We start from the raw sequence: 25205 nt of genomic DNA, 5'->3' as shown, positions 1-25205 counted from the left end.
TGGAGAATCGCAGAGCTCGCGATAAATAAACTATAATCACTGTGTACTGTACATCATTAGTGTCTATCCCATATACAAAGCCCTTGCGTCTATCAAGCACTAGTCATCTGCTGTTGCATAGAATACTTCCCACAAACTTTACAAAAAGGTTGTTTCTCGATGCCGTGCATAACCTCCAGCGGTCGGTCTAATTCCTCTTATCTGTTGTCTCTGGGATGGTCGACCTGTGACGCTATGACTCCAAGGGCTCCTGCACCTCTTTTTGCCCAGATGCCACTTTGCATAGACTGGCCCTGTGTACACATCGGTTGTACATCAGACTGAAGCATTTCAAGATTTTTCCAAGTCTTTAACAGGTAGTTGCTCATCCTCTACGAGGGCGTAGACTACAGCTGTTCTGGAAGGTGCATACACCAGGAAGGAATGGGGTCGGTCGTCGAACCACCCATCCTGCATTGAACAGACCAGAAATTAAGATTGCTTAATTCAAATTAATGAGCTCCTGAGGGGAAAAGAGAAAAAAGAAAACAAGAAAGATGTTGTACAGAGCCTGAGTGAAAATCTTACAAAGGTGAAGTACTCCGCGGAGGGATCAATCCTACTATACCCTCCAAACAAGGCATCATCCGAATTTAAGACGATCTGAATGAAGAAACAACATAGTTTAGACACACTCAAGCGAACTTATCCAAAGGGGAAGATGCAAACTCCAGTTTAATATGGGGAAGAAAAAGAAAGAGCCATGAAAAAAATAAATTGGTGAAATTCTTTCTGCTTGATCTTTTAGCGTCCGGGAAGAAATCAGTTATCTGAGAACACTATAATGTGAGGGCATGCTGATGACAGAAGTAGTCAAAAGCTCAAAGCAGAGGGTAGAACAATCTGACGTATCTATATTGAGAATTAAGATCGAAATTGAAAATGCAGGAGATATAAAATCACAGGTGCATGCAGGACAAGACTGCCTAATATATCAGTGAAATCACCAACATGCAAGGAGAGATTTAGCATGTGTTGGAATCGCCATAGAAGATTTACAAGGAAATACCTTATACTTTCCAGGCTTCAAGCAGCCTATACGGTAATCCGTGTAGCTATTATTCCAGTGAAAATTAAAGACAAACACAAGGTTTCCCCTTTCAAAGACAATGATCCTGTCTCCTTCATCTTTCCTGGATATGTATCGGTGCTCAGAAGTCATGAACTGCAGCGCATCAAAATCAGAATTCATTGTTTTTTCTAAATAGGTGTCCGGACCACAAGAAAATATTGGAGAATCACAAAAAAAAGCATAGAAAGTGGAAGTGTACTCTTTTATTGGCAAAACAGAAGAATATAGCCCTATCACAACAAGGGCATTGTCCCTACAAAAATGGAAACCCCCTAAAAAGGGCAAAACTGGTTTAAACTTTCATACTTTTGGTAATTGGATGTAAATGCTTTCATTGATTTTGCGGATTCCCTATTCTTTGAATGAGGTCCCTTTATGCTTTGAGCTCTTTCTGTTACTAGGTTGGCACCCCCTTGGTGCCTAACAGTGAAATTCTCTTATTAAACGAAAAACAAACATGCTCAGGTAAACAAATTGCATAAAGCCATTATTTAATCCAAGATTGGCCTACTTCTGACTGTCGAAAATTCTTAATATAGATTGTGGTGAGAATTTGATGTACAAGGTCACAGAGGTGAATATAATTTGATGTACAAGGTCACAGAAGTGAATATATCCTTCAGAGGAGCCTGCGGAATGAAGCTAGAGTGGTATTGAATCATCTCGTCAACAAGAACATAATCTACATAGAAACTAGTGGTGTCTTCGCAAATAGAAATGCTCAAGTTCCTCCAAATCATACGCTATCCTCCAAACCCCATGGGCCATTTCTCTACTCATTTTTCACATCCAAAAGGTAAATTGTGAGATTGCAGCACTTTTTCATCATATAGAACCTTACAAGAGTGACATTAAAAACTTACGCCATAAGCTTCTTCAACATGCTGCATAGCCTGATCAAATTCTTGCAGTCCCCGGTATTTTAGATAATCAGCATCTCCCTATACAAGTAGGAACATCAGTTTGCAAGAAACAGCAAAACAAGGAGTAATATCAATGGCCCTACGTTAGTCAACAAAAGAAGAATAAAAATAGAATAACAGATAAGGTGAGATAAAACATGTACATGTTCCGAAAACTAAATGCAAGTCAAGCTAGTTAAGGATAGTGCTTATGCCCCCTAGTAGCTTGAAAGTTCACAAATCTATAGCAAGCTTGGACATTTGATGGAAATGTGATTATCAGTATGCAGAACTGACTCCATGACGCTAATACAGAATAGAGTTCAGCAAAGAAACTAGCTTCTCTAGAACATTCACGATTTCTTTTTTCGGATCGTGTTTGCCTTCTATAATGGTTTTGGGGTACTCGCACAAAGTTAATCCTCTCTCTTGTGCTATGTAGCCCATTGAAGTCCACAAGAGCTTCATGAAAAATTTCGTGACGGAACAGTTACAAGAAACAGAAGGGCTATGTAAAGTGATTGGGCATCTATGTCCATATCAAGCAGTTAAATGGCGCTGACACAGTTGGTTCGGACGCTAAAGAGTGAAGACAAATTTAAAAATGCTCGACATATGTTGATTAAACAGGATCTAACAAGAGAAAGGTGAACTAGAAGAACACTGGCAGTTTTAGAATCTTCTCTGGAAATTAAAACAAAGCATGTTGAATTACCTACATGTCATAAAGAAATCAGGCTGACAAATGAAGTGTAGAAATTGTAGCCAGACTTTCTAACCAACAAAAAGAAAGAAAATCAGGCATCTGTTATTCTTGGCTTATTTCTATTCTGTAGTCTACAATATTTTGAGCCTTACTGATGACTTGAGTTGAATAGCAAGCTGTTCTATATGAAATTGCAGAGAGATATATTCTTGATTTTGAAAACAAGCATGGCAATATTGGTTTGGAGGCTGATAAGAAACTTACTAGATCAAATCTTCGCCGGCATTTATCATAACTCAAACCGTTCCCTTCCCTTGGAAAGTCGATCCATTCTACTCAAGAAAAAGTAATGAGCCCTTGTTATTGCAGAACCATCAAGAGGTGTAGCAGGCAACAATTAGAAAGAGAATCCTCAAACATAATTCTCAAATATATGAAAGAAGGACAACTCACCAGGATGTCCAAATTCATTTCCCATGAAATTTAAATATCCCTCCCCCCCTAATCCCATTGTAATGAGCCTGATCATCTTGTGTAACGCTATTCCACGATCTATAACAGGAGTTGACGGTATATCCAGTGCCATGAAATCATACATATCCTGAAAAGAAGCCGTAAGACTGATGAATCATCATAAGATATACATGTTAATTCATCACTGTCAATCATGTACATTCAAGTTTCCACTATAATGAAAAATAATGTTCATGAGAAGCTATCTCATTAACATCCAAAAGCAGTAATTTTAAGCACAAATCATTTGCACAGTTATACAAACTATTCAGCACCCAATCCCTTTGAACTTGCAGCAGAAGCACAGGTGGCGACATTAATTTGGTAAATGTTTCTAAACACCACATAACTTACAAAAGATCAAGTTGAATCAGAATACTCGACAAAATAAGCATCAATCAAACCATTTTGAATATAAAAGAAAAGTATTATCTAGGAATTTTAATGCCCAAGCAAAAGAAGCAGACCCATCACCAGTGTATTTGTAGGCTAACTTAGATAATATTTTGTCTGACCTTGTCCATCAACCAGAAAGCAATAGTTTTATCACCAACCAGAGCTTGATCATGACTCTCTGCATAGGCAACACACTTTTCCAACCACCTTCTGTTGGTAAGTGTGTTAATAATGTCACCCATTTTCCAGTCTTCATCTCTCTTTCTGTAAGAAGTTAAGTTGTTGATCAGACGTATGCAAAGCAAAGACGATAATTTTATTCATGTTATGCATTTCTTTCAGTACCAATTTGTTGATCAGGACATACAAAACAAGGAAAGAGCATTCATCATAGAGTTACACTACATACAATAGGGAATGTGGTGCTGGTGATGAAAAAATCATAAACAGGTAAACAATGTCAGTGTCATCCAAATCAGAACTACAGACAAACTGCACATAAATGTTACCATGAATTGACTACGATGGCACACAGAGATAGTACTGGAGTGGGCTGAAGCCAGGATCTGTGTTTGCAACAACCCTCCCCCCCAAACCAATTTGCCTCATTTACATTTTTCACATCTAACTTCTTATAGAGATTATATCGTATCAAAAGACAAAATTTTAGCTTAACTGACATTCTTGAAATGAATGACAAGTAATATTGGTGCTCTAAAATCTAAGAAAAATAACCATTTTGATAACATTTTCTCAAAGTGAACATAAAAGTTTAGCTTTCAGGACATTCTCGAAATGAGTAACCTTATGATAGTAAGAAATAAGATCACAAAACACTAGGTATAACTTGTTTAGAATTGAAAAACAAGGGAAACAACAAAGAAAGTGTATGAGGCGCAGACCTAGGCAGAAAGTCCCCATCCCTCTCCTCACCCGATCACAATGATAATTCCCTACCAAGCACCCCCCCCCCCCCCCCCCCAAAAAAAAAAAAACAAAAAGAAACAGAAAAAACACCCTGTGGTGAATAGGGCAGGGTGAGCCAAACAGGCAGATCCCAACGGGGACATTTTTAATTGACCACCATTGCAGAACTGGACGCCACAGTTAATAATCCAACAGCATGATCCATGTCCTTATCATTGATTAACCCCATAAAGAAAACATTAAGGATACATGCTCATGTCATTTTTTTCTCCTTCACTTACTTTATCTTGACCTTCAGATGTATCGGACAGATTCTTTTTTAATGTTTTGTAAGATACAAACCACCAAGGCCAGAAATATGGAATATTTTGTTCTTATTGACCAATTTTTCTACTAGGATCACTGATAATGAAATAGTTTACCTTCATTTAATTCTACCTCATGTCGTATGAATCCAAAATTTTTTGGATGAATCATTTAATTCTACCTCATGTCGTATGAATCCAAAAGTTTTTGGATCAATATCATCCTCATTAAGAACTAAAAAATGGGACATGAATAAAAGTTTGGCAGTCAATTGACCCTCTATAGTTCAAAAACTACAGTGCATTCCTTGGTTAATATTCTTCTGTGTTATGCATTACGTCCTATTCTACTTCAGATGCTTTAATTTGCTTCCTTGTATGGAAATGCGAACTCTACGCCATGATAAAGAACTTTATCTGAGAGACTGACTTTATCTTTCATTATGGACCCTTACCCCTACATATTTGTCAAGCAAATTGGACTATCATCTTGTCGAAATTTTTCTACTTCCCATGCATGGACAAGATACTCATGCAAATGACATTAGCAATTACATGCGCATTATTGTGTGTACATGCAATTAGAGGTTCGAAAAGAAGATAGCAACGTACTTGAGAATTTCAATCCATTTATCAGCTATTGCCATATGCAAGCGATAATCAAATCCCACACCCCCATCCTGGACAGGAATGCAAAAAGTTGGCATTCCACTGACCTGTAAGGACAGTCAACCAAAGATGAGCTAAAAAATTCAGCAACTCAGTGCCTCATTGACCAACCAACTTATTATAGCCAATTAAAAGCTGAAAATAGTTTCTCACAGTGATATTTCCAGTATAGATCAGGTTAAAGAATTCCTAGGAAACAGCGTAGAATCACCGCTTTGAAGAGTTTTTCAATGTTAAACTTGGATGCAAAACTCTTCAAGTGCAACTAATATTCCATACATCTAACTTCATGCAAACTTTTTTTTTTTTTTTTGTATCTTACACTAGCAGGGTTTCAGTCTGTAAATTCAATGAGGTCAAGCTATCATTATCTTTTATATTCATCTTGCAAAAACTATGACTAATGGAACAGAAAGCTAAGCTTCCAAAGAGAATTTCTTCAGCAAATAATTTAACCCGTCATTCTCAATCCTCTAAGCACAGTTCTTCAGCAAATTATTTAACCCGTCATTCTCAATCCTCTAAGCACCTATTGAGAAGGTTGAAACTCTTTAGGAATTGGGATAAACATACCCAATGCTTAGCAACTGTATCTGAAGAACTGCCAATAACTACCATTTATAATTTAATTGTTCTTCCATATCAATGTCTTTGACAGTCAGTCATTCAATAACAGCTGCCAGAGACATTTGTTTCTGGTGTGTTAAAACGGATTTTTCACATTGTCTCACCATCTCAAGAGAAGCCACCTGCCTGAGAATGGTCCCAACATCGCACATTAGCATATGTTGAGGGAGGTACAACTCGGTTACTGGGAATAGATTCCAGTCAAATTCAACAACAAAAATCTCATATGTGGTTTGCATATAATAAACTGTTGGAGATAATACTATAGTTGGGCAATTCGATCGCTAAGAAGCTTTCACCAGCTGAATCCAATTACTATAAGTTTTGCACTTTCTTAATGGACTAAATTTCACTGGTGAGATACATAAGCTAGAGTGGGTTCGCAATCATGCAAGAATATAGAAGAGTTTGCACTGACTTAGAGCAACCAAATTGATGGTGAACATTATACCATATTTATGTTCTTCACTCTATTAACCAGTTAATTCCATGGAGCAATGCATTTAAAATAGTGGGTTCCACATCATGGATGCATAAAGATATTGAGTGGAGCTAATAGGCACCAAATGGCAGTTTTTATCCAACAGCAACTGAAAAAAAGAAGAAGATGCTATAAAGGGGAGGAGAATGTAACTTATACAATCGTCAAGTCTTCAAAATGCATGGATCAGACAATAGTGTCTATATGAATCAGAATCCAAGCAGTCAACATAAATGGTTTCATATTGCTTATGCCTAGCCGGAAAAGTGACAGTTGAGAGAAAACAAAATTGTAGAGCAAGAGAAATTACATACATCTTCTCCAATAGTAATAGCCTCGGGGAAAAGCCCATGAATGAGATCATTCACAAGCATTAAATAAATCACAGCATCCACATCAGTGGCAAATCCAAAGTACTCATTGTAATTTCCAGTAAATGCTACCTGGAAAAATACCAAATAATTAGGAAATTGTGCTTCACTACAAGGAAGCAAGAGTGAACTGAATGGCAAAAAACAAACTGCTACATCGAATCAAAGTAAATATACAAGAGCAAATATGCAAGATACATTTTAGTAAATGGAAAATAATTTCAATCAAAACCATAAAAGGAAACATTAGCATCACGCTTGCTATATTTGTTTTACAGCTGAGGGTTCAAAATAATGCAGCCCACTTAAGAAAATTGGCCTGAACTTTCAAAAGTTTGAGTTTGAGCCATGTGGCCCTTAACCATGAAAAGTGAGTGTATCATCAAGAAATGTAGAACATATTTTCCAAGTGACCTTTCTAGCAAACCCAAAAAAAAAAAGGTGACCTTTCTGATTTTATTTTTCCTATGGTAGTGAGGCAGGCGGTATACAACCAATATTATCACCTTTTCATATTTTTGGTTAAACGGTGAGTCCTTCAAAGACCCAAGATTGGATCCCTATTATGGGCCTCCTTACAATGGAAAATCTGAAGTTGTTTGCGATCAAGCTATACATGTATTTTCTTTTTTAATTCTAAGTTTGGCTAAGTTACTCTATGGTGATTTGGACTCACAGTATTTTTGCAAAAGCCAATTTTCCAGCTTGAGATGAACTTTCCCATGCCCACACCTACACCACACCAATTTCATACCCATAAACATTGGCCTGTTGCCTAGATACAGAATAACGTAGGCCATAGTGGTGCAAGTTGGAAATCACCAATCACATAAAAGTCCGACCTTTGGTAATCACTTAAAATGGGTTTGTCTTAAGTTTCCATTCATCTCATGGGTCTTTTTGGAGTGACTTATTTTTTTTTACTTTTTGCTTTTGAGTTTTTTCTGGTCGCATCAGAGATTTTCGAATACCTAAAACTTCTCAAATTGTTCAAGTATTGACATGTAAGATTTATTTACCCAAAACTCTGTCAATCAACCAGAACTTAATATCTGACCCCAAAAAAACAAAAAAAACCAGAACTTAATAGGCTATCTATCAATCGATATGAAAAGATTATGATCCAAACAGTTGGCCTGTCCATAAAGCAAATAGGAAATAAGATACATCCATTCGGCATTGGTACTATCTTCTTAGCCAGCTATTGGACCGCTTGATATACTTCGTTTTCAAAATTCTGGAGGGTACAAAAGCCAGAAGAAACAGATTTGAAGGTAACTTTAAAGAAGATTGTTTGATATATGTCTCAAAAGCATGTTGCGTCTCCAATTTTACATTTTAAGACTGGAGTTTGAGCTTAATTAATGCTTGACTCGTACTTCAGCACAGTTATTGATACTAGATCGAGCTTAAGTTGAACTTTGAGCATGAGTTTTTGAGTTGAGTGAAGCTCCCCTGGAAATAAGGCAGCTCAACTCAAGTCGATGGTGCTCCTGTCAACACCACAATTTCTCCAAGGAATCATACAGGTAATGCTCAGTGACAAAGAGAGAGCCTTAAACTTCAAACTAGATTAAAAAGCTTTATGTTGCGGTGAAGAATGCAAGTAGCTTACATATTCTTAAAGCATATATAACATCGCGCTAATATGCAGTTTCAACTAGCCTTATGTGCATATAGCTTTTCTCCACCTAATGTATGTTTTTGGGTTGAAATTTTCACATAGTGCCTGTACATAATTACGTACATACGTACGTACAAGCATGCGCACTCAAAGCACATGTAATTACTCAACAGAGTGCCTATATTGGTTACTGTAATATCAGAATGTTACCTGCAAACCATGGTGAGTATACATCATTGATGTCACACCATCAAACCTAAAACCATCAAATTGGTATTCCTCAAGCCACCATCTTGCATTTGAAAGGAGATACCTCAATACCTAGATCAAAAAGGATTTAACATTATTAGGCACAAGAAGATGTCTCCCATGAGGCATAGGAAAACGGGTGAGGGAAGAGGGGGGGAGAAGGGAGAAGGGAAGGGGAGAAGAATAGACACAACGCATTCCAGAGTCAGGGGGAAATCAAGTTTGTACAAATTTAATTACAAAAAATACTAATTCGCTAGAAGGTTGCACAGGAGAACATACCTCCCAGCTTCCATAATTGAAAAGGCGAGAATCCCACATCCAATGATAACCTTGTGACCCAGAGTGGAAATAGTGACTATCCGTTCCATCAAACATGTTCAACCCATCTAACACGTTATTTGATGCGTGGCTGTGGGCAAAAAAACGAGTAACCAGGGATAGTATGAAAGGAGCGGTATTAAAGTATATCACAAAGTAAAAAGAATCAATTTTATAAGATGAATGAGAGACAACTGGCAGATGATACGAAAGAGGATAATGAAGAGACTGATGTCGCAAACATAAGTGAATTCAGAAATGATGACTTCATTACTGTAGAGCAGATTCACTTGTAATGCTAAGGGTGTCAATAATGTACAGATTTGTCTCGTATTTGACAATAAAGGTCAACTTTCCACTCTCTCTTATCCAAAACCACAAAGATTCAACTACTGCAATTGCTATCGGCCTATTCATTTCACGCAGATGAAAATCAGACGATCTCAACATTACTCAGAAATATAAGTACAGAAATGATGCCCCAGTACAGTAGAATCAAATTGCACAGTTATTGAGACAGATTCACCTAGTAATCACTCTGACACATTTTCTTCTAGAAAACAGTTCTTGCATGATTCATGTTTCGTCTTGTTTTGAATTTGACTTACAAAAATGATGAAGCTTCTTAAATTACCACATTAGTGTACTGTACAGATCATTAATGAACTTGTACTAATGATAAATCACAATTCTGAAATTCAAAATTAACAATCATCCTACTCAATGCAATAAAACTGAAATTCACCAGATACCTGTGGACAATGTCCATGAGAACAAGGATACCCAGCGCATGGGCTTTATCTATTAGAGATTTGAGATCATCAGGGGTTCCAAAACGGCTGCTAGGAGCAAAGAAGTTTGTGACATGATACCTGCAACAGAAAGAGTTGGAATTATAGCGAACAAAAATCAAACATGATTGGCAACCTGCCAGTCATGTACTGCACAGTTGATTTCATTAAAAAATTAACGATAGAATTAGAATATACATGGAAAATTCCAGGGCATAAGCAATTTACCCAAAACTTGCATAGTATGAATGTTCTTGGATTGCCATGATCTGAACTGCATTGTAACCAAGTTTTTTTATACGAGGAAGAACTTCATCTCTGAAGTTGGCATAAGTATTAATTACTGGCTCCTGCATCAAAGCACAGAACAAATCAATGGTGAAGAGCAGTAAAGGGAAAAGAAAAAGGTCTCGACATGAAAAACAAGAAAGAATCCTAGAAGAATTGAGATCATTCTTGATCGCTACATATACGAAACAGTGAATTGTATTCTCAAAGAAGAAACCGGACAAATCTTCGAAGTTTAAGAAAATTGGCATGCCTTTGATAGAAATAGGTCAAAGTGGATTTTCTTAATAAGGAACCAACCAAAACATCGTTTGCTACAAAGAATACAGCCATTGGAAGCAATTACCATAGATAAATTTACTCTTAAGTCCATAAGCCATAGGCAAAAAACAAAACGATTGAAAGAACTGGCCTCAAGGATGCATTAATTAACTATAGTTGCATCACTCCCAGCCTGATCTATTTTTGAAAGCATCATGATATGAGAAATGACGTTAAATGGAAATTGTCACGACTATAGCTAGTCATGAGGAGAAAAAAGAACAAATCCGAAAGAAAAAAAGGGCACTTTAGGCTCAAGAAAGAGATTGAAAAAAGAAATTCACCGTGCTGCTCATTCCGACATGTGATTCATAGATCCTAAGTGAATTTGGCCTCTTTGGTCTGGGGTGCTTGAAAACATGCTTCATCTGTAAAGATAGTTTCAAATTTACTGTTACCTCTGCAGATAGACACAAACTAGTAATGACTTGACTTTGCAAGCATCACATCAACACAATACATTGTACTGAATCCTGCATTATTTTTGTTTATATTGAGAGATCTGTATCCAGCATGATCAATTTTGCATTTGCTAGTCACCTACAGATTCACAACAATTATCCCATTCACATGACCTTTCAGGTACACAGATATCAGTCGGATGTAAATGAGATATTCCAAAGAATAAAATTGCATACTCACAAACTATATTCCGTGTAGGGAATTGAATCAGTATCAATGGTGGGTTATCCAGATATACTCATCTTTGCAAGAAATAAAGATGTTCTCATGCCCCCAACTATAAGTAACAAGGGAGGTAAAAGATAGAATATGCTATTTGACAGAGCCTGAAGAGTGGGATGGAACATAAGTATAACTAAAAAGTAGCTTCAGTGTGCAACAAAAAGTATCCCTCAATCATCTTAGACCCGAAAACCTCAAGTGCTCTTGGAAAAAGATACTTATGAATCCTTATATGATTATTTCATCACAGCCTGTCTAAAGATTTTTAACAGGAAGCAGACAACTTTCCACAAATGTTAAAGACGGAAAATTAAGTCCCTCAACTAGCTCTTTTAGGTGTGGAAGTTTCTATGAGAGAATGATTTGACTCTGAATTATCTGCAAAATGAGAAGCAAAGAATACCCTAGTGAATAGAGCTTCGGTTCAGGATAAAATATGCGTTATGTTCCAGCCAGAGGCAACTAGGACAGACTGTCAGACTCAGGTCGTGTGAAGGTGAGCTATTGTACTTCTGCAACCTAAGTATGCTGTCCCTGCTGCTTATTCAACAACTGGTAGGTCAACAGTGGTCCCTGGTTTTCACATATAGTGACATGGGGATGATCCAAAGACGGGCTAACATAAGAAAAATTATCTGCCTCATTCCCAGATACCTATATCTATATGGAAAGAAAATAATATTAGAGCCCTGGAGGAGAAAAGGCATTCACTTACTACAAAGCTAGATTGGTTAACACTGTATAATTTGGTTCAAAAAGAGCTAGCTCATCGCAAGATTCATTACATTACAGGATAGTCATGCTAGCATTGATTATTCTCTTGCATGACTGAGAGGAAAAAAAGACATGAAAAGTTACTAAAGTGATGCTAACTATGTCACGCAATGTAGTAGAATACTCAAAATCTAATAGTGAGATTGGCATGCCACAAGTTATTCCGCCAAACAGAAAACAATCACTACCAAAAGACTGGGAGAAAAGGCCTTTGATATGATATATATTACTTCAATAAATGAATTGGGTGCAATAACAAAAGTAAATAACATTCCCACCACAGGAAGAGAGCCCTCCTCACACGAGTAGTGAAAAATTATATGACATACCTCATCTGGGGGATCGTAGTATATCCCATTGTATGGAATTTCACCTGGAGCTTGAACAGAGAACTTGATCCAAGCAGGAATTGAATCTTTGAGGCCAGATGGTGTATCCATGCGAATCTACATCTCCATTAAACAAATAATAATTACCACAATACACTTTGATGGAGGATCGATATTTTGCATTGAGCTGAATATGTAATGTACAACTGCAAAAAATTCAGCTTTAATTCATTATTATTCATTCTTCACCAAAAAGGTTATTCAGGAGATGAAACAATAGGAGAATGGCCTCGTGCTTCCAAAACAACAATCTAACGAAAAAAATTGATTTTGTTATTCTGTTCCTATTTAAATAAAGTGGTACTGCATAGCACATTCGTCTCATTGGGTAGCTCATGGCCTTACAACTGCAGTCAATATAGGTGTTAGAGTAATTAAATATTAAACCACGCCTAAATCTAACAACTTAAGCTTTTAGAACAGTTGGTAGTGGTCCCATAAAATCTCACATGATATCAGAGCTGGAGGTCCTAAATTCAAATCCTTCCGGGCCCCATTTGCCTCCCGAATTAAATATGTCCACGTTTAGTACTAGGCAAAAAGACCAGACTAAGCGTGAGGGGGCATGTTAGAGTAATTAAATATTAAACCACGCCTAAATCCAACAGCTTAAGCTTTTAGAACAGTTGGTAGTGGTCCCATAAAATCTCACAATGGGTAATATCTACTCCACTAAAATGAAAGGATGTATCCTGAAAGCAGCATTCACGCTATTCAGTCCATCAAACAGCACAATTTTGAGGTTGCTCTGATCTACCAAGGTATTACACTAGGAGTAAAAGCACAGTCCAAAAATTAAAAAGAGATGTTCAAATGACGATTAGAGAGTTGGAAGCATCAATATCTTCCGAAGAAAAGTACTTTAATTTTATCTCAATAGTTTCTCAAGTTCAGCTGTAGGAAATGTGTTCAAGCAATTCTTTCCTTTCTCCTTTGGAAAGAGATGAAGCACTTATTCTTCTAATGAAAATTAACTATCTTGCAGTGGACTGATTTCATGTCATATGGTTCATCTTCTTCAACAGTCACTGACAATTACATGGCTCTGAAAGTATTTACTGAATGTCGTAGTGGAAAATTACTCAAGTCAAGAGTCTTGATGGAACATAACGAAAGAATGACAGCCAAGAAAGGGAACCACAGTTGGTATGTGGAAGTAAATAACCCACGAGCAGGACAACACAGACTTGCTAGATAGAGGTGTCTATCGAGGTAATAAATTTGTCCATAAGTTGGAGGTGCATCCCGCTACATGAAGAGTTCTTGACTTATATCAACTTTCCACTGTCTATATAAGATACACGAGCAGGAGGAGTACAATGATGATACATTAAAAGAGAACTACCATGGGGCTAACTCATTTGGGTAATCATAAACTTTCCTTTTTATTTCGGGCAATTTAAAGGAGTGACAATGATTACGAACTTCTATCTCCAAATATCGCAATGGGGTTTTGGGCCATAGGAGATAGAGAATATGCTTTTCAAATTTTTGAATGGAATAATCAAAGCTTTCTAGGAGTATATGACAAATATACGCAGCTTTTGTGCTGTGACTTGTTTAGTTTTAGCTATTGCTCACTGTTTGGAACTTGCAACTTAGATTATTCCAGTTTAAAGCATTATTTTGATAATTTAAGAGACAATTTCCCTCAAAAATCATAAGCACAACAAACTTTGAACAACTTCTGCTTCAAACATCTACATATCAGACTTGGGCCAAACTATCATGTATAAACAGTAATTGATTGAATGTCCGAAGGCAGAAGTGAAAGTTTGCCTACTAGTATTTGTTGGAACCAGTTTTTGGCAACAGAGCATTCTAAAAGATGAGTCAAGCTTTCCCATCATGGTAGAAAACTAAAGAGATGTGTATAAGTTCCATAACAAGTAGCACTTTCATAATACATGTATTAGTTCCAGGACTGTAATTGCGAAAACAAAAAAGTCATATAAATTGAAAATAGAAAAATATGTACAAATTTCAATAAAATAACTTAATCTTCCCATATGAAGCAAAAAAGAACAATCAATATTTACAAAACTAGCTTTGTCATAATCACAACTTTCATTAGAAGTAACTATTAACTAACAATTCATCTATCATATCACTATAGTTAATTATGGACTATCTTTATTAATGATGCTTGAAGACTCACCAAGTCTATGTGAAACAATATGGTTTCTTAATTTGTATCCTAAGGACTCTTAATCAACCCACATATCAATCCTACATTAAACAATTCCTCTAGGACTGGCTCTACTTATTTCATATTAGAGGGCATCACGCAACTTGGATGTATGAGTGGAATATGATCTACTTCGGATAGCATACGAGCCCATTCAGATCATTCCTTCACAGCCTGAAACTACCCTTAAAAATTTGTGTATACCACATAATTCCTAAGCAAGGGTTTTGCTTAAAGATCAATAACAATATCCTATAAAGAAATTCCACATCCTGAGTTCCTATACTCCAAATTATACTGAGAGGATTGGGTAAAGATAAATTTAAATTTGCTATATAATCCGTATAGAAATCCTTTTCACAAAGCTGTCCCATCCTCGTATTTCTTTTAAGGGTGGAAGATTCAATTAGACGCATGGCATTCGCTGCTGAGACTTGATTATATCTAGACATTCATTTCCAGGAAATAAGGTTATGCTACTCTCATGAATCACCCAACTTGATGAAGGCAGATAAAGAGTTCATGCAAAAGGAGACTACCTTTACTCGAGAACCATGAGGAATTGCTGGGGAACCATCTGAATTGTTAGGCAAAAAGATCTCGCAGACGCCAAATTCATTCTGTTCGCAAATTAGTAATGCATTTGAGCATCAGTTTAGATGACTACTAACATAAATTTGAAAAACAAATATATTCTATTACAAATAAGATATCATACCATCAAGAGTCTTACACAAATATCTTAACAAAGCAAAATGACCTATATCACTCGTTTATCAGATCATGTCTACTTCACACAATACAACACAGTGCATCCACGAAATAAATCATTCATTACTAGCAAGAATAAATTCTCGTTGTCATAAGAAAACCCTTAAAACATTCTCGTGATATCAAGATAGCATTTAAACAAGAAGAAAATTTGAAGTCTATAGTTTCTATCACAAAAAATCCAAAAGACAATTTGTCTATGTTATGCACATGTTATCAGACAGACATGGTCATGCTCATGCATCCACTAATACACTAAACATCAAGAGATCTGCTGTGCTTCCTACATATCATCAAGTAAAAAGCTTCAGTTACTCAAAAGCCTTGCCTCGATCTTTTCTGCATCGAATGCCACTGTCCTCAAGAACATGAAGAAGCTACATATAAACATATCACAAAGGAAGCACAGAAACAAAAGAGATGATGTGATACATAAAGTCATTCCCCTTGCAGCATGAGAAAATCTGTAAAACTCTTAACATCCTCATCCCTTCACTTAAATTTGACAGAGCAATCCTTATTCACCAGCATCAGCTGAGAGAGAAAACAATTCACATCCATAACATATGATAATGCAATAAGAAAAGCAAAAAGAGCATACCTGAGTCATAACATCTGCGTTCGGATTCCAATTGTTAAAATCTCCAATCAATGCTGCCCACTGAAAATTATACAGAACCAACATGCGTCAGAACTACAGAAAAAGAGGAGATCAACATCTCAGCCAAAGCATTGATGAGAAGAACATAAAAAACACACAATCAAAGTGCACATCTAAGATCAGTCAGAGGGAGCATTCATTGAAAGTTAAAAAACCATGGATAAACACAATTAAAGTGCAGTCTCAAATCCAGGCAGAAGGAGCATTCATTGAAAGTAGAAAATGGGTGACTCGAGATTATGTGTTAGGAATTCAAGCCATAAAAAGGTCTAAGTAGTTCTAGAGAGAAAAGGAAGTTGAACTTGGTCTTTTTAGAATATTTCGGTTAGTCTTGGAGAGAAACAAATAGGAGAGTCTTGAGGGAGAGAGCATCTTGACATCCTGCAACTATAAGTATGGAGTTGCATTTTGGAACTTTTAAAATTGATACAGAAATAATACATAGGTATTCCTCGATTGTGTTGTAGATGTTGTGTAATTCGCTATTCATTATAGTTCATTAAAGAACAGGGAAGAGAAGAGAAAAGCAGAAACAAACCTTCGCTCCGGGTGCCCACTCTCTATATGTTATGCCATCAGCACTGGAAAATTTTTATAGACCATGTTAAATTACTGCGAGATACTCTTGTAGCCAAAGTATGCATATGCATAAAACATAAGTACATATATACATACATATATGATCAGGGGGACAACATGAATGCTGTGAACAATATAAATGCTTACAAATTGCATAGATAGTAAGTTCATAAATACGCATGCAATATCTTACTCTTTAGTACTTTCTAATGGCTCAATAATTCCTTTATGCTCTATTACATATATATAGTTTATAAGAAGCCACTGAGGATCATGAGAAAGAATAAGACATTTGGTGAATCCAGGTATCAAAATGCCAGAGAGCTGAATATGCAGAACATGTTATACTAAAACAAAAAGTGAGACCTGCGAGTAAAGCCAAACTTTTCGTAACCCCGAGAGAATGCCTCCAGCCCACCTTCATATTTGTCAATTGCTTCACGCATTCTTCTATATTGTCCAAAACTGAAATTTGTGAAATGCAAAATTTAGAAGTGAGAGAAGAGTGCTTACTATGAACTTAACCTAAATCAACATAACCAAATAATTATGTACTATAGATTTCATGAGTGAAGACTGCAATACTGCAAGTAATTTGGTTCTTTCCTTAAGCACTCTCTTTCGACAGAAGAATTGAGCTTCATAAGAAGAAAAAGTCGCTAACTCCTTATCATGCAGACAAACAATGACTTTTCCAAAAGTGATTGTAATCACAAGATTCAAACGATCCTGTGAGCACACAGTTTAAGCTGTTGCTTTTTATGGTAAAGATCCATTCATTATGATCATTGACCGCTAAAAAAAACTGAGCATTGAAAGAATAATAATATGTCCTAATAAAACAAGTTATTCTGCTTTCTATCCCAAGTAAAGTCAATGATGAAGATGCTGTGATAGATTTAACAAGTGCAAATTCACTGAGAATTTTTTTTTTTTGTGTACATTGAAATTATTTTTGAATCTTTAATCATTCTTCATACATCCTATCTATTGAAAATTTTATTGAGCTTATCGCCTGCCTCTTACTTCTTTTTTTCCTATAATTCTCTCGACTTCTCCATTCTTCCGTCTATATGACTTCTGCCTGGCCAATCATGTCAGTTACAAATTACAATTACAGACTTGAAATAAAGAAGAGAACCAATTGGAAAGGGTTATAGCTAGTTGGTAACCAGCACAGAGAAGTCCAAAAATACCACTCATAGGAAAAAGTGGATGCAAAGGGTAATGAATATCCACAATTACCCTCATGTACCAATTAATGGGAGATAAGTCATTACCGAGTGCAACTTGAAACTTGATTATACACTAAATTTTTAATCATCATTTGGGTCGAGTACGCCCGGTGGCACGAGTTATTACAACTTCAATGAAACAAAAATTAAAACATAAATGCATACTATAGGATTAGGACATTGCATGTTACATTATCATAGGTAGAGAGCGAAAGCATCTCACCGGTAGTCCAGATGCTCACGATAACCCAGCAAAAGTGAGTCTATTTCATATATTTTTTGACCAGAGCCAGGCGGAGGGATTGTCCTTTTCTTTACTTCTTCTTTCTCAATTACTGCAACATCTTGTAAGGGAGCAGATTTCACTTCTTCAGAAGCGTCTCCATCACCTATAGCTGATGAAGAAACAGAATCTTGCTTCTCTTTCACCTCAATCTCCTCTCCAGCTTCCAAGGTCAGATCATTGGAATCATGAATCATCTAAAAGAACAGTATAGAGGGGAGAAAAGGTCATTTAAACAACTCCAGATCAATTCCAAAATTTAATTTTAGTATAAGCACAATCAAAGACAGAGACATGAGGTTATTTTTGGTTTTGGATGTCAAAAGTGTATAAGATAAACTGATCACTAGCCATGTTTGCAAGAGAAATAAGCATGATGGTTCAGCTGGCATCACAGATTTAAATCTATAAATCCATAATATAATTCTTTCATCAAAAGTCATACAATGGCTGCATCTCAATTGTGAGCCCATAAACATAGGGGGAAAGCTATTTGCCTATCTGTAGTAATTTTGATTGTGAGCCTATAGAGAGTGCAGTAGTTCCACTGTAAAGAACTTTCTAATCACATAATTGACAATCTGACGTGTGGAATAGCGGCCTTTGGCTGTTTTTTTAGAAGATGCGACTCTAGGATGGAGATTTGGGTTAAAAGAGGTTAAGAACAGCCTAAAAGGACGTAAAAAGGAGAGTAAAAGGAAAGATCTTGAGTTTGGGAGCTTGCTGAAAATTTCACACAGAACATAGATATGTATATATAAAGTTCCATAAAATCAACCTGGTGGGAAAGGCTTGGTTTTTCTGTTGTACAATGACAACAGACATTCCATCCATATCATACACCAGTTAAAGTAATATAATTTTAGCGAAAGAACATATTTAAGGATCAGCCTTCATTACTAATCGCGATAGGTAAAAACTTTGAAAAACCATAATATCAGCTGTCCCTAAACAGCAGTACGCTGTAGCTCCAAAAAAATGCAAAGTGCCCACCCCCCAAACAAAGAAAAAAGAAAGAAATAATAGAAACCCACCCAGCCTCCCCACACCCACACCAACCCCTAGCACACATGGGGGCATTGACTCTCAACACCTAACCCAAAAAGATAACAAGTCCTAAGCCTCTACTTTAGCTCATCAGGAAGCCCTGCCAAAGCAATTGACAAGTACAGATGTTGAACTTTTGTTTGCATAGATGAATGACAAATCATCCTTGAGAGAGAACCCACAAAAGAGGAGAAAGAGGGAGGAGTGAGATTTTTTGGGGGACAAATGGTGAGTTGAGAGTCCATGGAAAATCACTGTCCCATGTCCGTTACAAAAACCAAAAAGGAGACACGCCCATATATGGATGACAGACGCACGGTCCTGCTCATGTAATTACATGAGAGAATCAACACGACCGCATCTATGCAACTACGCCCGTCCACATGCACCCACCTATGCCCATAGACACAAACCTGCACCAAGACACATGTACAGCTTGCAGGACTGACAGCAAGTTCACTATGCATGACAAAAACTCAGTTCATACAGAGAGATGTAAATGGTAACTTTTAGTAAGTAAGATATTATGGTTTTTAACTTTGAAATGACAGAGGGCATTAATCAATTCAGAATTCTGAAGTGCCCACCTCTCATTTGTTTTTTGACAAATTTCTAATATCCATATGCGTTCAGATGAATGGCCAAAAAAAAAACAATCAGATGGAAGTGGTCTAGAGCAGAAAATTAATGTCCATAGAAATTTTTAATAGTTGAACCAACACTTGAGGTGTTAAGAATTAAGTAGTCTAGACTCTAGATTGACCGATAGGTGAAAATTACTCGGCAGCTTTTCATTGTCTCTCTCAACGACACTATGAAACCTCCAAATTTTGGCATTGTAATTATGATTATCTCATATTGTTCTTTATAAGTGCCAACTTACTACCACATTATCACCACAAAATAATATAATATGCGACAGAAGAAGAACAGCATTCCAGCAACGTCACTCAAACGTGGCTCCGATTGCTCAATATATTCAAAATGGACTAGCATGTTGATCACGAACCTGGGAATCAGCAACTGCTCCTGAAGTTTCCACCTGATCTGTTGAGGAAGTAGGGACATCACTGTAGCCACCAGGAACAAGGACTCTCTCAGATGCAGCTAAGGATAAGGATGAGGTGTCAGAATCATAAGAAGACTTTCCGGCGAATATCTTCCCTACAAATAGGCACCAGGTTAGCTTCATATGTAAGATAAGGAAACCAGTCATCACTCATAGATGGACGACTATCTTTGGGAAACAGTAGTGCTCCTGATAAGAAAATCAGCCTTCACAAATGAGTAGTCCATGAATACAGGCCCATAAGGTAAGAAGCACCATTGCTAGGGAACTAGATTCAAGAATCTTCATCATTATATAAAATCACGATACAATCAGTATCCACATATCATAAGGAAGCTCTAGCATGCAATCTTAGTTGTCTAGCTTGACTTTTTCTAATTATATTCTTTGGCCTAACTTTTTCTTTTTCTTTTCAGACCACCACCAATGTACTTACAAAGAATCATGTTCGATCACTTCCATTCCCAATATGCGGAGACAAAGAGTCCATGTCTGCAGACTGTGGTCCAGTAAATCTATGAGGTTTAACTCTAAAATTGTATCTAAAGAAATTCCAAGCGATGATTCTCCAGGAAAGATGACTTGAGCCAAGTTGAGAGAAGTTGAAGATTCGAATAAAACACCGAAGATCCAAACTGCCCATATGCTGAGCTTTCGGACAATAACGATGAAATGTAGGAACAGTGTGATATTTCTCAAAGTAGTAACATACAAAAATCCGAACAAAGGCATGCGACTCAGCACCAAGGACAGAAAGAGACATTAACCAACCAATGATACAAAAATTACTTGCACAGCTGAGGATCCAAAAACCGTCGAGGATAAAAAAAGCTTCGAGCTAAAGGAAGCGCATGGCCCCGCAAAACACGTACGCATTGCAAATTAAGCAGGCAGAGCAAAGGTGGTTAAGCATTCGATCAGACGAACCGTTTTTTTCACTTCCCTCGCACAACATTCAACTGAACACTGAACGAAGTAATCGCTCGCTCGCTCACAACAAGTCCAACATTCTCGATCCACTTCCAAGGCAGATTGCACTAACATTCACAACCCAAAATCACTTATAAACTCCAACGTACAAGAAACACAAGGAAAAGGCGACCCGGATCAGCAAAAAAGCCAAAAACCATCGAACCAAGTGCACGACCCAACCACGAGAGAGAGAGAGAGAGAGAGACAGAGAGAGAAGAGACTGTGTTTACGTGAGAGGGAGGCCTTGTTGTTCAGCAAGAGCGAGACGCCAGAGCTCCTGCGGTCGCCATTGAAGCCGGAGGGAGAGGACTTGCACACCGGCGGTGCGGAGGGGAACCGAATCCCCGACAGCGTATACACCATGTCGACCCCACTACACACTTACGCCTCCCCTTTTCTTCTGCTCCTTCCCGTGACAAACCCAAGACGAAGCAAACCCAGAATGCGCAGAGCGGTAGAGAGAAAGAGAGCAGAGAGAGGGAGTGAACAGATCTAGAAGCCGAAGAGAGATCTCAGAGCAGACTCCAGCGAGAGGAGAAAAGGGAAGAACGGGAAAAGAGACGATTTTTATTGTTTTCCGTGGCAGAGCGGAAGAGAACTGAGAATATGGCTACGCGACAAGAACGAACGAGCAAAGGACGCAGGGGGTCGGAACTCGGAACTAGTCGGAAGGCAATACGTGTGCAGTCGAGAGTTGCATGGAGATCGGTGAACGATGTTTACCTTGGCTTAAGCACCCGATTTACCGCGAATCCGTATCGAACTCGGGATGTAAATTTAATTTAAGAGAGCCCCCCTCGTCCGTTAAATTTGTAATGATGATGGGGCGACCCACTCCAGGGGGGCGGTGGGGTCAAGGATCTTTCTGGGCCGTTGATTTTTTGCCTGATTTTTACGGTTTTCGGGGATAAGAGCGACGGTGGCGAGAGGGGAGGGGGGGATCAGGGGAGAAGGGTGTGTGGCTGACATTCTCAAGGGATAATTTCCTGTGTTTTTTTCTCTCTTTTTTTCTTATTTTGTGGGGCTCTTTTTGGTGAGGCTTTGGTTGCGTTTTTCTATCTTGTCATGTCACAGAAAATGCAAGTTGAGGGGGGAGGGAAAAAGGGCCTTTTTGTGATGGCTGACTGAATATATGGTAATTGGCTTTCATGTCATCATTATCATCACCACCTGATCACATGATTGATCCCCCCATCATGCAATTTGGAATATAATTAAATTATTAATAGAAGAAAACTTTTCGAAATTTAAATTGCTATCGGGGAAAATCTTATGTTTCTTACGAGACGGTAGCCGTTTAATTTGAACCGTCAAATTAAGAGTATGTTTTCAACCATCGGATGACTTAAAAAAGATATTAAGTCACGAATATTTGAAAAAACAATCACCGATTATAAAATTATTAATGTCACTGCTGAATAACTGAAAAGGGGAACGTTGCAATCATTAAGATAAATTACTAAGAATAAGGGGGAAGATCGATTAAATTTTAAGTTGTTCGCGATATTTCATGGGAATTTATTGTAACATCCTAAACTTCTATATGATTAGAGGAATGAAAGGATCCTAAAGAATTAGGGCATTCGTCAACGGAAATTTTGGAAACCATCACCTTTGTTGTCTATGAAGAAGTGTGCCGTGTTTCTTGGTACCAATCGCCGCCGCACCGACCGTTTCCGATGCCGCGTCATCACGCGACTTGACCTTTTTACCGCTTCGCCCTCATGTTCATTTTCCTTCCCTTTTCCCGTCGCCATGCCGCCCAGAACACCACCGTCACCGCCCCACTTTTTTCTATCTTGCCGAATCACCACCGCCCCCCTTTTCTCCTCTCTTTTCTTCTTCTTTTTCTCTTTTCTTTCCCCTCCGCCACTTGGCGGAGGAGGAGCGCCAAGTGGCGCCTATCCTTGGCCAGGTGGCTCTATCACCCCACTCGGCCAATGGCCTTGCATGTAAGGAAAGGGGAAAAGTCCTTGACTCTCCATCTCCTCCCTCTCATTTCCCCCTCTCTTCCCCTTTGGCTCTCTCTCTCTCTCTCTCTCTCTCTCTCTCTCTCTCTCTCTCTCTCTCTCTCTCTCTCTCTCTCTCTCTCTCTCTCCACTCGAAACTTGCCAGCCGCCCGACCCAGTCGCGGCAGCTGCCCACCACATGATGCCGTCCGACCAGTCACTGCTCCCTCCGCCGTCCCGTCTCCTCGCGTCAGTAGCAGCAACCACCGCGAGCCCGGAAACCGCCGCTCTGTGCTCTCTCTCCCCACCAAGACCCACACGTTGTGCCACCACACTCGCCGTTGAGGCAAGTGTGCCCTCTCACTCTATACTAACCATCATAGTATTTGCATGTCGAGTTCGGGTCTCGGATTGGATAATGTGGTGGCTGGATGTTGTGGGAGAGAATGGTTTGATTGTGTATTTGCCCAAGCATGTTGGTTTAGACCTTTTGAAATAAGTTTTGTGGGTATAGGTTGCTGAATTAAGTTGGAAATGGATGTTGCATGTTGGTTTGGACTTCTGATTTTGAGTTTTCTTGTATGAGAATTAGTGGGTTTCAAGTTAGAGTCGTTTTCTTGAACTTTGGCTTTGGTTTCCAGAATCAAAATTGCTGGACTTCTACTGTTTTCCATTTTTATAGAGCTTTTTGTGGTCCAAATATTGCAAAACTTTATTCATAAAAGTTGTTCAAAAAATCTTGGAATATAACATACTTTAAATTCAGATTTTTCTGAGTTCAAATAGATTGCACGAAGACCCTATTTCTTACCGTATTAAATCTGTTCAGTACAGTAAAATCAGTGACCTTTATGTCTTCTCGAATTTTTATAAAAATTTCCAATTCGAAATTAGACATACTTCCTTCACAAAAGTTGTTAAAAAAATTCATATCTACAACGTATAAAAATTTTGAAGTGTTTTGAAAAGGTTTGTTTTGTGAAATGAGTATTTTTTTTTAGTTCAATCATTCTGTTCCAGCGGGCCAGTTTTGGTCTGACTTTAAGTTACTAAAAGTTGGGTTTACATAAATATTCAGAGATTGTGTTCTTCATGGAAAATGTCTGCTAAAGTCTTGTTTATGACATATTCAAATTTTGAAATTTTCGGGGTCCATTTACTATAATTTAAGTATGATTTCTTGAACAATACAAAACTGCCCAGTTTTGCCAGATTTCAATGATCCATTATTTCCTATCTGAGAACATTGGAATTTCGATTCAATGTTTTCTGGAGACAAAATCTATATATTCTAAGCTTTCCAATGAGGTATTAATGGTCTTAATATGATGAGGCAAATTTGATACTCATGAATTGGTTTGGAGTCCGAGGAGTGCACGGTAAGTGGTAAGTTCATTGTGAGCTATGCACGTGATAAATGAAAAGATCGTTTGTGCATGTGAATATGTAACTAAGAGATGAATTGATGCCGTCGGTTTACATACGACGATGCCCCGAGGAGCCGTAGGGAAAGCGGGATGCCGTGGTCAGTAGACTATGATGCCTAGGAGGTGCCATGCCTTAGGAGTTTGATCAGGATGCCGTGGTTAGTGGACTATGAAGCCCGCACGGGCCGATGAGAATACCGGCGTATACTACGGCAGACCGGAGGGTGTATCGGACCCTGCTAGACGGGATGTTCCTCCATGCGTGGCCAACGAGCGCATTGGACATGTACCTTGGAGTGGAGATTAAAGTTGATTAATGACACATAACGCATGTGATGTGTGCTCGTAATATTGTCTGTTCATTGATTGACGATCTTTATGCCTGGTGATTAGTAGCACAGAGAGAAAAGGGAGTCTATGGATACTATGGCTGGCTTGTTGATTGGTTTAGTGGTTTAGTTGTCTATCCGATTGATCCTGTTGATATGTTGGCATTATCTGTTTAGTATAGTGTGATTGAGTTTACTTTGCTGAGCTTTCGCTCACTGTTTATTGTTGACAACTTTTTACAGATA

General features: G+C 38.0%; 1 protein-coding gene across 2 annotated transcripts; it reads right to left on the bottom strand.

Moving 5' to 3' along the window:
* Positions 1-21875, bottom strand: LOC115675292 (1,4-alpha-glucan-branching enzyme 1, chloroplastic/amyloplastic-like). 2 transcript variants are annotated; one of them, XM_030597891.2, is made up of 22 exons: positions 21485-21875; positions 20223-20377; positions 18107-18363; positions 17015-17113; positions 16608-16650; positions 16010-16069; positions 15177-15257; positions 12390-12506; positions 10887-10970; positions 10222-10343; positions 9955-10074; positions 9164-9293; positions 8843-8953; positions 6952-7080; positions 5473-5576; positions 3748-3892; positions 3173-3320; positions 2984-3051; positions 1975-2052; positions 1049-1204; positions 568-642; positions 1-450 (listed from the first exon to the last, which is right to left on the bottom strand). In XM_030597891.2, the coding sequence occupies exons 1-22, from the start codon at positions 21615-21617 to the stop codon at positions 331-333; spliced, it is 2535 nt and encodes an 844-aa protein (XP_030453751.1). In that variant the 5' UTR covers positions 21618-21875; the 3' UTR covers positions 1-330. The 2 variants fall into 2 exon arrangements, with proteins under 2 accessions (XP_030453751.1, XP_030453753.1); XM_030597893.2 differs by having other exon boundaries at positions 20223-20372; positions 21485-21626.
* Positions 21876-25205: the final 3330 nt, after the last annotated feature.

This window comes from Syzygium oleosum, unplaced genomic scaffold (genome assembly GCF_021117445.2).
Source record: "Syzygium oleosum isolate NSW1041296 unplaced genomic scaffold, Sole_v2.1 Sole_v2.28, whole genome shotgun sequence".
In the NCBI taxonomy this organism is placed as follows: Eukaryota; Viridiplantae; Streptophyta; class Magnoliopsida; order Myrtales; family Myrtaceae; genus Syzygium; species Syzygium oleosum.
This window is presented reverse-complemented; position numbering and strand designations above follow the sequence as displayed.

Coding starts and splice junctions, on each gene's coding strand:
- LOC115675292 (XM_030597891.2), bottom strand. CDS start 21,617: ATGGTGTATACGCTGTCGGGGATTCGGTTCCCCTCCGCACCGCCGGTG. Junction 17,114..18,106: donor CGTGAGCATCTGGACTACCG/GTGAGATGCTTT, acceptor CACAAATTTCAG/TTTTGGACAATATAGAAGAA. Junction 1,205..1,974: donor ATGTTGAAGAAGCTTATGGC/GTAAGTTTTTAA, acceptor GATGCGCTGCAG/TTCATGACTTCTGAGCACCG.